This window comes from Rhipicephalus microplus, unplaced genomic scaffold (genome assembly GCF_043290135.1).
Source record: "Rhipicephalus microplus isolate Deutch F79 unplaced genomic scaffold, USDA_Rmic scaffold_32, whole genome shotgun sequence".
NCBI lineage: Eukaryota > Metazoa > Arthropoda > Arachnida > Ixodida > Ixodidae > Rhipicephalus > Rhipicephalus microplus.
The window spans coordinates 3,805,130-3,818,201 of NW_027464605.1; the positions used below are offsets into that span (position 1 = coordinate 3,805,130).

The 13,072-nt window shown below is 45.4% G+C and overlaps 1 protein-coding gene across 6 annotated transcripts in view; it reads right to left on the reverse strand.

Moving 5' to 3' along the window:
- LOC119172276 (uncharacterized) overlaps positions 1-13,072 on the reverse strand; it is a 229,066-nt gene that overhangs the window by 24,625 nt on the left and 191,369 nt on the right. For all 6 annotated transcript variants that reach the window (XM_075884401.1, XM_075884400.1, XM_075884399.1 and 3 more), the window contains 6 exons: positions 8,677-13,005; positions 7,936-8,063; positions 5,702-5,972; positions 4,345-4,485; positions 3,629-3,704; positions 3,231-3,277 (listed from right to left, as the gene is read on the reverse strand). In XM_075884401.1, coding sequence (XP_075740516.1) covers positions 3,231-3,277; positions 3,629-3,704; positions 4,345-4,485; positions 5,702-5,972; positions 7,936-8,063; positions 8,677-13,005 — 4,992 coding nt within the window. The remainder of the gene's footprint in view (positions 1-3,230; positions 3,278-3,628; positions 3,705-4,344; positions 4,486-5,701; positions 5,973-7,935; positions 8,064-8,676; positions 13,006-13,072) is intronic.

Genomic DNA, 13,072 nt, shown 5'->3' on the forward strand with positions numbered 1-13,072 from the left:
GCGGGCTGCCACCTTTTCCTTTTGTCGGACCAGCCAGTAGAGTGAAAGGCCTCGGCCAGAGACACTTAGACGAAGCTTTCACGCGTATTTACCGGTGGTCTTTCGCTATTCGCGTTCGGTTTTTGCCTTCGTTAATTTATTTGTGAACGCTTTTCATTTTTTCTAATCACTTCCTCAAAAAACGAGCACCGATTGAGCTAGACTTGTGGCCATGCAATGTGAGTCACTGAACAGTGTTGCCCCATTCCCAATTCTCAGCTCTAATTATTTTTCGAATACGAATGAAGTTGTGCACAAGGAAAACGACCAATTTTTTTTTCGGCAATTACGTATTGGTATGTTATAGCGATGAAGCTCGTTGAGGCTTCTTGCGAATAACGTCCGCCTGACAGTCACGTAAGACAGTGCACTTCCAATGCGCATAGGCTGGAAGAAATAATAAGTTTTAAAGCCTACTAAGCGTAGAAAAACGAGCTCGTCTGGTATGAATTTCATTATGCTACGTCTTCAAGTGCACTGATACCGACTACACACGGGCGATTTAGAGAAAGCCATCAAGAAAGCCTTACTGCAACTTTTAGAGCGGGAGAGAAGTTCTAGTCCGCCCTTCTTCTTGCCTTTCTCTGTCCCTTCTCAGTATGCTCGTGCAATGAAAAATATCTTATTACTTAAAAGTTACGCTGGTACCAGCGTTTCATGTATCACTTCGCACATAATCGTCGTGCCATGTACCTTTTGACCATGAATATGTAGTAACATAACCCTCTTCAACGAATTAAGCACGCCGCTTTCCTCTGCAATGTTTCAAAAATTGAGAAATGTAAAGAAAGTAAGTATTAGAGCAATAAAATAATGTAACATCGGACCTTTATTTTATTGCAGTGCCTTAATTCTTGCTCGTTTAGTATTTTGAGATAAACGTAAACCTGCGTCCAAGTGAGACGCAAACTATTGCCCAGCTGAGCGCCCCTCGAATCCGATTTTCTATAAGAAAAACAAAACAAAAAAAAAAAACTAGCAACCTGGCAGCACCGGCCATGTCTTACGAAGGTAACGAATATGTTATTTTAAGATTGCTCATTCAATCAGTACACAATGGCCATTTCCATCTTCAGTTTACGTGCTAGCCGTAGATCCAGTGGCCCTGAAAGGTTGTCAATCGATAAGGATACTGGTTCAGCCAGCGATAAGGCTGGGCTTCACAATGATGTTACTTGTCGTTGAATTTCAGTACACTGATACATATGAGCTTGACCCAAAAATTAACACAGAGTTTCTATGGGCAACAAAACTTGCATCAATTTAAAAGTTTTTTTTTTGCAGAATAAACAAATGAACAATAAACATGGGCAGGGTTGTAACAGCGCTCTGTTGTTGGGCGCTCGATAACAACATACATGAGCATAACACATAGGCTTCTCTACTACGGCAAGAACGTCTCTTCGTAGACTACAGCATTAACGTCATTTTGTGTCACATAACCATGTGATATGATAATGCAGCAACGAATCATTTAGTGTAACCTGCGAGCACAGCATCACAATTGAGTACCAGGAATGGTTCTTAGCGACAATATGGCTCAACATGGGTAATGTTTCGAGTGATTATTTCAGTGAAGATGCTCCTATACGGACGTGACAAATCTGAAAGCTTATGCTGTCTGAGCAACATGTGACTAGGTGCAAGCTCGGCTGAAATTCATTGCAGATTATTGACATAGAGGAAACAGGCGACAAAGGCCGCTTTCAGCGAAATCTTTGTATGCTTCTTGAAACAAGAAGTAGTTCAACAGAGCCAAGACGGGTTTATACTAAGACTGTATCAATTACAATATAAATTGCGACGACTTTGACAACGACGCTGCGAACAGTAAAAAAAAAATTAACGACGGCAATACCGTGGTGAAAGTGATGACAACGTAAGGGTAAGGGCAGCGACATTAGAACAATAATAACGGCGACTGAGAGGGCAACGATGACAGGAAGAGACCAACTACGATGCTCGCAACAATACACGAGCCCGCTAGGTAATGACATGCAGAAAGATGACACAATGTCAACTTCAAAGACGGTATTTATGCGAAGTTTACACAGTCAAGTTTCCGCACTTGCTCAGTGTTTGTTTTTCATTGCTTTTACAGAACAAATGTGAATAGTCGTTCAAGTACGGCTGCTCGCAACTGTCAGTCTGGACAGTGACAAGAGACATTGACTGCCTTTCTATGACTAGCAATATCTCGCAAGAAGCTCCATAATATGGGTTGCCGTATTATCTCCGTACACCAAACGGAAGGTCAGGAAGAAGTTATGCTTCGTCTGTCCCTAGCCCAAGAGAACGCCAGGCCTTTTGGGGAGGAAGCACTTGGGTCTTCATGGTGAAAATGTTAGTTGAGACTGTGCCACCTATCGATCGAGCGTAAACTGGCGAAGAGCCACTGAATATGTCTCTCTCTGTCATTAATTTTTTATCCCTACAAATTCGAAGACTTACACAAAGAGGTAACTTCAACTGAATTTCTTTAGTTCACATGTCAAGAAAGCGAAAAGCTAAAGCTTGTCTGGACACATGCCGGTTTTTCGGCGTGCGGGTACTAAAAGCAGTGTTACAGACTCTTCGACTTGCCAACTCATGCACCGATGTCGCGGAACACATGAAGTCTAATAGGCAGTGCTTTTTTTTTGTTCCTGTGCAGAACAATAGGGTCAAGTTAGACCCTCACGCTGTATCAGACAAAAATGAGAATTGTGAGTCTACTCGAACTTGATCAATAATTCACAAAATCCGTTCTTAGGCAGCCAACAAATTATCAGTTTCGCATTATTATGCAATACTGCCCTAAAGCGTTTGAGCAATAACGCTAGAATTCTACGGGCTTATCGTAGGGTACCTAAAATTTTATGTCTCTATCCTTCCATTACAATCCTTCCATTAAAGTACGTTCATTAATAAGTGGAACTGTGGCTCACGTAAGCGTCCAAAACTTATGCGAGCCAAGAGTACAGATGTGAAAAACAGGTCGAATCGGAGCAAATTTTTCTTTCGGCTAGCTCATTAGCCATTGCATTTAGCGTGGCCTACGTGATTGACTCCGGCAACGGAACATTGCCGGAGCTAATCGCAGAGGCTGCGTTTTTAACGTGGAAGGGTTACGACACTGCCGGCATTGGAGCATTTGTGAGATATCTTTCACGGCAACAATGGCGCGTGTTATGAGCGCAAAGTTTGCTTACCCAGACCGTTGATCTCGCAGCGTCGTCCAAGGAACATGCGGTTGCACCTGCAAAATAGCAAGAGGCAGAATCATAAATGTACAAAATAGGGCACGTTCACATCAGTAATAGCCATTGTTAGAAAGTCCTTACACATTTCATTTGCAAGCACAGGTTATGCGTTGGACCACCGCATGCTTCATCAGAGTGCAGTGGCGTGGGAACTAAATTTGGAACTGTTAGAGACATCAGCACCATGCTGGCGTCATACGCCATGTTACATCGAACGTGGATAGCCATTTTTGCATGTTTAGAAATATTAAAGAGGGTTCGAGAGTGCGTTAAGCCGTCCCAAATAAAATACAAGCTATCACGCGTGCGTGCGCCAATGTAACACGCCTATTAAAGCAGCCACTCACCGGCAGCTCCTCTTTCCTTCATCATTCACCAGGCATGTTCCACGGCCGTTGCAGTGGTCGCAGTTCTTGATCTCTCCTATGTGAAAGCACAGACACACCTTGAGACAAATAGTAGCGAAACGAGCATGCGAAGAGCAACACGCTGCTCATGGCAATTTTTTTTACTTTTGAACAAGACACCGGAATATGTATTATACGTGCATTTCGTTATTATATAGTGGTGAGCTACTTCATGACCCATGATACTGATGAAGCCGTGCACAAATCACACATTCACACACATACATGCATGCATAAGAAACGCGCTAACAGAAGCGCCCGTGTTTGAGTCTTCTTTAGGTATGTGTGAATGTCTCTTGTGTGTTGCTTCATTTTCATTGTGTACTTGGGTTTTACTCCGGCCGGTGAAACAAGTACAGAGATAACCTTGTCACAGTTAGCAAGCCTTTCTTATAGACTCTCAATGATGTAAAAAGCTAGACGGCATCTCACAGCCAATATTTCCCTCGTTTCGCCCGCACACTTGTAATGTTAACGCGCTTCCTCGTAGACACGGGAAACTCAAGCTGAAACACCGTTTAGACGAGACTAGAATGAATGCAGCAGTAAACAGCACTAAGTGAGGTTTCACAGGGCCTGTCTAGAGCTCGGCTCTCGTTAGCTCGCTTGTTCATACTTATTCGTACAGCGCAACGACGCGTGACAGACACACTGACCTGAGCAAACACGGCCCGGTCGCAGCGGGTCGAGGTCTTCGAAGCCACTCTTGCAGAAGCAAGTGTACGTCCCCGGCAAGTTGACACAGACAGCGAACCGGCCGCAGTCGTTTGCGTCCAAGTCGCCGCATTCGTCGTAATCTGCGAAGCGAAAAAAAAAAACGATATAGGAATAAAATGTAAGCGAAGCATAACGGATATCCAGAACGATTTTCTCGTTCACAGACTATCTATATATGTTTCTTACTCCTCATTATATTTATGCGATATCAGAAGTTTGTGTCCAAAAATATTCATTGTGATGCAAAATAAACACACTAAAAGTGACCCTGTCAAGAAAACTGATGCGACGTAGAGCTCACATAAAATAATCTTCTATCCAGACATATATGCAAGTATACGAGTACATACCATATCTGTATGTGGTCGCTAGATGTCGTTGCGTATCATATGCGTTATATCAGAATTTTCGATAGTGGGAACCTCTACCTAGCTAAGAATCGTGTAATTTTTCTACCCTTCATTCATATGATTTGTCAGCTGTTCTTCATCGTCTTTCTCACTTCATTTTCCCAGCCTTTGAGACTTCGTTCTCTCGTGTGAAACGTCTGAGACGCCCTCTATAGGTTCCAGAGTCCACCAGTGAATGGTGAACGTACTGGCAGTTACACTGAAGGGCTATAATCGTATAACGGTGCGATCCTTGTCGGGTGAAAACACAACATACTACGTTACCCAACAGAGCCATTCATTATAATACGGTTTTACCTACCAACTCAAATGGCCGTCTTAAAGCACCCACCACCCCGATTACGCGCGCTTTGCACGTAACTTTAGACCTATCTACATTCAACTTAGTCTGTTACTAATAATTCAATGAAGTCTGCAGCATGCCTTTTTTTTTCTTTCAGCAGCCGCGATTGCAAACAACTGAGCATTTAATTGCAGCCATTTTCTGCGTTAGAAAGAATATGGCGAGTACTGTCACAAGCATTGAGGAAAAAGATTTACAAAAATATACAAGTCTACTAATAGTTCACGGGGTTCATGTGGTGCTTCAAAAATGCTAAGCTGACATGATTAGTAGCAACGCGTCTTTTCGGGAAACTAACACAGCTTGTGTAAAGGACAACTGAATTTTGTAATCAATTTCTAGTTAGCATGTCGTATGATTATCCATCACTCTATTTTAATTATTTATGCAATCTTTCCTCTTCGTACTGTGAGTGTTGTTTGGTAGACTAGCAGCAGACCTAACCAATACACTTTCTGTCTCCTGCTTCCGCAGTTTCTTACGACGAAACGAGCGTTTAGGTAGCCTTAAGCGTCGTTTACTGTGGCATTGTCATACTCTTACCTTGAACGGCGGCGACCGCGTGAACGTTGGGGCTGACAAATAGTGGGCTCTTTCCGATGCTGTAGTTGGACTGTCGCAGCGATCGGGTCAGTTGCTCCCGTATCACCTCGGAGGTGATGGCCTCCGACCTCGACATGGACACTGTGAAGTTTAGCAGGATGCCTTGCGGAGTGCTGTCGGCCGTGTCCAAGTCATCGGCCGCCGAGATGCTGTTCAAGTTCGACGTCACAAAGTGGCTCTCCACATCCGTCTTCTTGTAGGCGTCGCTCATCTGCGGTCGCAATCGAAGAGGTCAGGAATGGTCTTTTATGCGTAAGCTACGTAGTCATGTATCTCATCGAATCAGAGAGAACTTGGCAGCCAGAGGAATACTTGACATGAATGTCGTTGTCGCAAAGAGGACGCCGTTAGAGGGAACATTTAAATAGAAGGACTGCCCCACCGCGGTGGTCTAGTGGCTAAGGTACTCGGCTGCTGACCCGCAGGGCGCGGGTTCAAATCCCGGCTGCGGCGGCTGCATTTCCGATGGAGGCGGAAATGTTGTAGGCCCGTGGGCTCAGATTTGGGTGCACATTAAAGAACCCCAGGTGGTCTAAGTTTCCGGAGCCCTTCACTACGGCGTCTCTCATAATCATATAGTGGTTTTGGGACGTTAAACCCCAGATATCAAATAGAAAGACTTGTCTTCGGGAACCCTGACGGCCTCCTTGGGCGTTTGTTCAACTACTTGTTCTTTCATCTCGTTAGAAATGCAGCGTCGTTAGAGTGGGACAAGCATACAACGAGCATACTTGCCCGTGGCATACAATAGGCATGGAAGTTACATGTCGTAGTTCTTGAATGCCCTCACTCGAAATGATGTTGCAGTTATTGTTATTATTCGATGCGCTACAATGCAAGTATCTCGGCAACCCGAGCTTTCTAGGACTTTCTGTTTTGGAAAAGCAACGGGAACGAACAAAGTTGTATATACAGCGCCAAATATTTTGTGATCAAATTTAAACGGCTGGCTTCTGCTGGACTCTATGATATATGAGAAAGACGCGCACGAAATAATCACTCAAGGTAATGACACCCACATTGATATCACTGAAAAAAAAGAATATCCAAAGCTCTTTGGCAGTAAAATGTAGTAATGGGGCTGCTTAAAGTTTCCGAAAGGATATTACGCGAATATTGTATATTACAAGAAATGGAATTCCTCTGTCATTATAAAAGACACTGATTTTTGTTTTTTGTAACTTGCTCATTACGAAGAGTAGTTGAATACTCCAATTTGGGGCAGTTTACAACACGTAAAAAGAACGGCTCATCAAGGAATTTCATACAGGGCAACATGTTATAAAACGCCACATGAAGAAGTGTTTGAAATATCCTGTTATTTTCTAACTGAACCGCTTGTGACATATGATCTTCGCAGTTAAAGGGCTTAGAAGAAACAAATACCTGACCAATAACCCATCTTGTTTAGATAATGATGATTGATTTGATTTGTGGGGTTTAACGTCCCAAAACCATGATGTGATTATGAGAGACGCCGTAATGAAGGGCTCCGGAAATTTCGACCTCCTGGTGTTCTTTGACGTGCACCCAAATATGAGCACACGGGCCTACAACATTTCCGCCTCCATGGAAAATGCAGCCGCCGCAGCCAGGATTCGATCCTGCGACCTGCGGGTCAGCAGCCGAGTACCTTAGCCACTAGACCACCGCGGCGGGGCATCTTGTTTAAACAGAATCGAATGACAATCATTGTTTGAATTCAACGTCCCGATAGCGCCGTATGATTAGGAAAGACACGGAAGTGGAGGACTCCGGAAATTTCGACCACTTGGGGTTCTTCAACATGCAACTAAATCTAAGCACACGGGCCGCAAGCATTTTCGGCTTCATCGAAATTGCGGCTGCCATGGTCAGCATTCGATTCCGCAACCTGCGGGTCAGCATCCGAGTGCCTTAGTCAATAAATAACCGTGGCGGGTCCATAAGCTGAATCTATAAAGAGATGTTTAGCGGTAGCTTCGTAATGTCGTCCTGACTTTTGCGAAAAATGCTGAGTAATTTTCACAACAATGTTTCTCGTTGACTATGTAATTCAGTTGGAAAATGCTTAGATGCTGATATGCGTAAGCATGAGCACCTCATTGCACTAATTTCTCATAAAACTGAATAAAATAATCACAATGATAAGTAGCTGGGTTTCCGCAATAGTTAGGTTCCCATAGTGAACTTACTCCTTTCTTAGCTGCGTCGGCAATTTGTTGGAATTCTGTGGAAAGGCTGTTGGAGAACTCGGTGCGATACGACACCGCCGATTCTCCCATCTTCACAACACGAAGGATAACAACGTACGTCTCGACCTCTGCAAAATAAAAACACACACGCGCACACAGTTATGCAGACGTGCGCGTAATTTCCTAAAGCAAGGCAACGTAGGACCTCCACCACCTCTATAATCACAGTGTACCGGACTGTGCCACTTATGCTTGACGCATAATTATTAAGCTTGTTATACGAAAATTGACAAGAAATATATAACAAGAAAACAATTTAGAATAAAAGGCTAAGAATTGAGGTACGTTATAAAATCTTTAGAAAACCAGTATATAACATGCGGAGATTCACTCCTTCGTCAAGCCATTTATATATATATATATATATATATATATATATATATATATATATATATATATATATATATATATATATATATATATATATATATATATATATATATATATATATATATATATATATTGCCTTTTAACGAACGAGCAGTTAAGTTGACTAAGACGCGGGTTAATTGTTACTCCGGCATTTTATAATTTTTGGTTCCTCCAAAGTGGTCACTTAGCATACCTCTTATTTCTAAGTTTTTGAGAATTCTTATCGTAGAAATAATAAATATCGCACTGCAATGTGTGTTAGTCAGTGTGACCTCTATGCTTGTTTACTGACGAGGTTAAAGAAATTACCTGTGCAAGTCTTGTTGCCATCGTGCCTTCCGTAACCAGGCTTGCACATACACTGCCACGTGCCGTCCAGTGCCTCGCGGCAGACCTCGTAGTTCGCCACGTTGCATCCCGGCAGACATACTGGCGGATAGCCATCGACAGGCGTCACCTTGCCAGGCTTGGTCTTTGGAGGCCTGCTCGGCTTCGGTGTGGTCGTCGTAGTGGTTGGTGGTTTTGGGAACGGTATCTTGAACTTTGGCCCCGTTGGCACTGGCTTGGTGCTCGCCGTGTCAGGAGGTCTGGACGGAGCTCTGAACGGGATTACCGGGCGTTTGCCAATCGCCGCGGTCGTCGTCCGAGGCGTCGTGAGGCGCCGCTGAGGAGGTCGCAACGTCGGAGGCGACTTGCTGTCGGCGGACTCCGGAATTCTTCCCCTGACCTCGGGCGTTACTTGCACAGACGTCGTCGGCAGGTTGTTAATGGAAGAGGAGCGAGTCGGTTCCGGTCTTTCCGTTGGAAGCACCAACGTCCGAACCACGGTCGTTGTGATGGAGTTGAAGATGAGGGTTGTCGTGGTGACCGTCGTGGTGGCTTCGCTCGGAAGAGGCGTCGTCAGCTGCGCCTCGACGGAAGCGGAAGGTTCGGGCAGGGTGCCGAGGATGGTGCGACTTCCGATGATAGTCGACACAAAAGTCCTGGGTGGTATGGTCGTAGTAAATACAGATGTTATTGTCAGCGGGCTGTCTCTCGTGTAGTACACCTTTGTTGTCGTGAGCGTGAGAGTTCGAGTGAAAGACTCCACACTCGTGACGTATTGCGTCACGGTTGACAAGCTCGTGGACACAGACGGTAGTATTGGCACTCTTTCCCCATCAAGTTGGAAGAAGATGGTCGTAGCACCGCTGACTGACTTGGCACCACCGACGACAGAGGATTGAATGGACGAGAGAAGTGCTTCCGAGGAATCTTGCGTACCTGGCAGGATGGGTGTGAAGCCCTCTCCAAAGATGGTGGTTGCTCCTGTGATCTGAACTTCGCTTACGAGAGAAGATTGGAGCGCTTTAGTGTCGGGGAAAAAGATGGTCTGGACACCGATGACCTTCGATTGTTCTTTCAAGTCTGATATTGTGGCATCGTCCTTGTTGTCCTCCACACTTTGTGTCAGCTCAGTAAGCTTGTCAAGGTCATCGAAGAAGATGGTCTTGTCTCCGGTTATGACATCTGTGTTAGCGTCCAACGCCGGTGTGGCCTCAGTGGTAGGAACCGAGGCCTTCTGGACGCTACCGACAAGGTGTACAGATGTGTCCTTGTCAACTCGCTCCGGAACGTCCTCTCCATCCCCTGTGTCATCATCGTAGTGGGCGTCCGTAGGAAGAATGAACACAGTTTCCGCCCCGGTAAACACGTCTGTGTGGAAGCCCTCTCCCATAATGGATGGCTTTCCGTGCAAGAGCGAAGTGAGAGCTGGACCATCGAAGGAGTCACTATGCACTTGACTTCGCTCAGCGGCCGACATATCGGACGCGATTGCGCCAACCGGTATGTAAACGGGCTCTTCAATGTTACTTACTGTCACACCATCACTAGGTGGAAGCGGCACGTCCTCCTTCACTTGACTTGGATGAAGGTCACTTGAGCCATCAGTACCATTCTTCTTGCCATTAGACAAAAGGTGAACTATGCCTTTGATGGCTTCTCCGATATTTCCGCCAATATTAGCATTTCCTCCGAGCACATCTGCGAGGTCAATAATGGAACCTGGCTTTATTGGTTTAGATGGCGAGCTTGTGCCTGCCTGACTGCTTCCACCTGCAGCGCTGGGAGATAAAGATGGAACGTGCTGAAAGAATGGTATCTCTGTGGCAACAACGTCGGCATGAGGTGGTGCTGCGGCTTTGCTTGGAGCTATAGCTTGTGTTCGTGACGTAAATGTTGCCTCTGTGAGCCTTGTTAGAAAACCGTCTGTGCCAGTTACCATAAATAATGTAATGCTTGGGGGCAACGTGGTGGTTTCGTTGTCGTGGCCGACATATTTGGTGCTGCTTTCCAAAACGGTTGTAGATGTGACAGGGGCGGCGACTGACGTAGACGTAAAGAAAGTACTCTGAAGGATTTCCGGGAAGAGTGAGGATGACGGTACAAACACAGGAGACAGCATCGAAGATGTAAACAGCGAAGATGCGGACTCAGAAGCGATGGAATTCGCGTCTTCTTCTTCCTGACTGGCCGCAATGTCAGTAAAGAAGATCACGGTAGAGCCGTCAATAACCGTTGTGGAGACTCCCATTGATGACCTCGTGGTTTCTTCTTCAATTGACGGTGACTCAAGAATTGCAAACGATGGTGTCACTGTTGTAAGCGTCGGGGAAGAAGCAGGAATAAAACTAGATGACGCGTAAAGCGTAACAGAAGACTTACGAGGGATACCAGTGGAAGGACGTCTGAGACCACTTCCGAAAGGCGGTCTCTTTGTTTGACTTGCTGACGTTTTTCTGGACGGTTCCACTTTCTCTTCTTTGATAGGCTTGTACAAGGAAGAAGTAATGATATTCACTTCCGGAACAAAGCTGGTTGACGAAGATGGTGATATAGTGGTCGACACAAGCTGCGTTATAACTTCTTCTGATGACGACACGATCGTGTCAGAATCACTAACAAGGGTGGTGAAATACGTGTAGGTGGTCATATGCGTCAAGACAGTAGGTGTAGGTCTCAGGCGAGATGACGTAGTTGATGGCTTCGAGCCTATCCTTGTGGTCACAATCTGTGGCACAACTTGTTCGCTTGAAATCACAATCTTGTCTTGGCCACCAAACAGTGTAGTATAGAATGTGTATGTGGTATACGTCGTACCGGTTGTGTACAGCTTTGTATCATACGGAGGCGTAGTGGCTGTTGGCCGTGTGTAACGTGATGTAGATGTCGTTGTGGGCCTTGAAGAGGAACTTGTTGTCAAGGTCGTTGCAGGCGTAGCAACTGTGGGTATCCTGGTAGGTGGCGTCGTTCTCACTGAGGATGTGACAGCCCCACGCGGCACGAACAAAGTGACGTGAGACGTAACAACGTTTTCTCTGCTTGCAATAATAGAGCTTGAGTCGGTGTAGAATGTCGTGAAATAAGTATAGGTAGTGTAGTACGTCCTCACGGAAGGAACCAAATCTGCAGGTGCGCCTGTGTGAGATGGCAGCACATAAGATGGCGTGCTAGATTTAGCTGGTGCAACGGAATAAAGCGCTGGTGTAGATATGGGCCTTGAGTAGACAGAAGGTCGGGAACCAGCCCTCTCTGTTACAACTGTCGTACCAATTTCTTCGATCGATGACAGTATCGTCTCGGTTCCTCTGAAGAATGTCACATACTGCGTTTGTGTTGTAAGATACGTCCTTGTGGTGAATTCTGGAACCGAGGTCGTTGTCGGAGAAGGTGAATAGAGAGACGACAGGACAGGAGTAGCGAGACCATGAGGAATTGTGATGGTGACCACGTCTGAAAGAACCTCTTCAATAGATGTAACGATTGTGCTTGTTCCTTGGAAGAATGTGATAAAGTTTGTCTGCGTTGAATACAAAGTGCTGAGAACAGTTGACGGCTGAAGCTGCTGTGATTTGAGGATGTCGTTGGCTTGGTAGGGTTGTGGCTGCTGACTTGCGTAATGCTGTGACAAGAACTGATTTTGATCTTGGTAGTGGTAGCTCTGCTGTGGTTCGGGGCGAGAGAAAATCGGAGTGGACAGCGGCTGAATCGACAGCGTTGGTTGCACAGTTCTCGTTATTGTGAATGACTCAGTGATGACGAATACTTGTGACTGAACTTCTTCGAAAGGCGTTACTACAGAGCTTGAGCCATTGAACAATGTGGCGTAAAATGTGAATGTATTGTACGAAGTACTCGTCACTACGCGTTCACTTGTCTCCAAGTATGTGCTTGGTTCTCTAGGCTCGGGCAAGTAGGGCGTTATAGTAGGGTACAGATTCTGCGTAACTGGAATGGTAACAGTGTTCGAAATAACTTGCTCGGAGCTTGCGATAGATGAAGAGTCGTCTGTGAAGAATGTTGTGAAGTACGTATACGTCGTGAACAAGGTTTTTGTGCTATATGACACAGAGTATGGCTGTGGTGTCACATTCTGGCCATCAAAGTTCTCCTTCATCAAGACTGCATCCAGCAGCAACGTTGGCTGCAGTGTGTAAGGCGTGGGCTGGTGGGGGAACAGGTGCGTAGTCGCTTCACCGTCACCTCCACTGGCAACAATAAGGGTAACACCATCAGAGACTCGCGTTGATAATCCAGGCCTTTGTTGGTAGTGAGACGCCAAAAGGTTCAATGATGATTCGTGTTTCGGCGCAGCACCTGTAAAAGTACATGTACAAAAATACTCAGAAAATCATCCCAAGTATACATATATTAGCACTTCTAA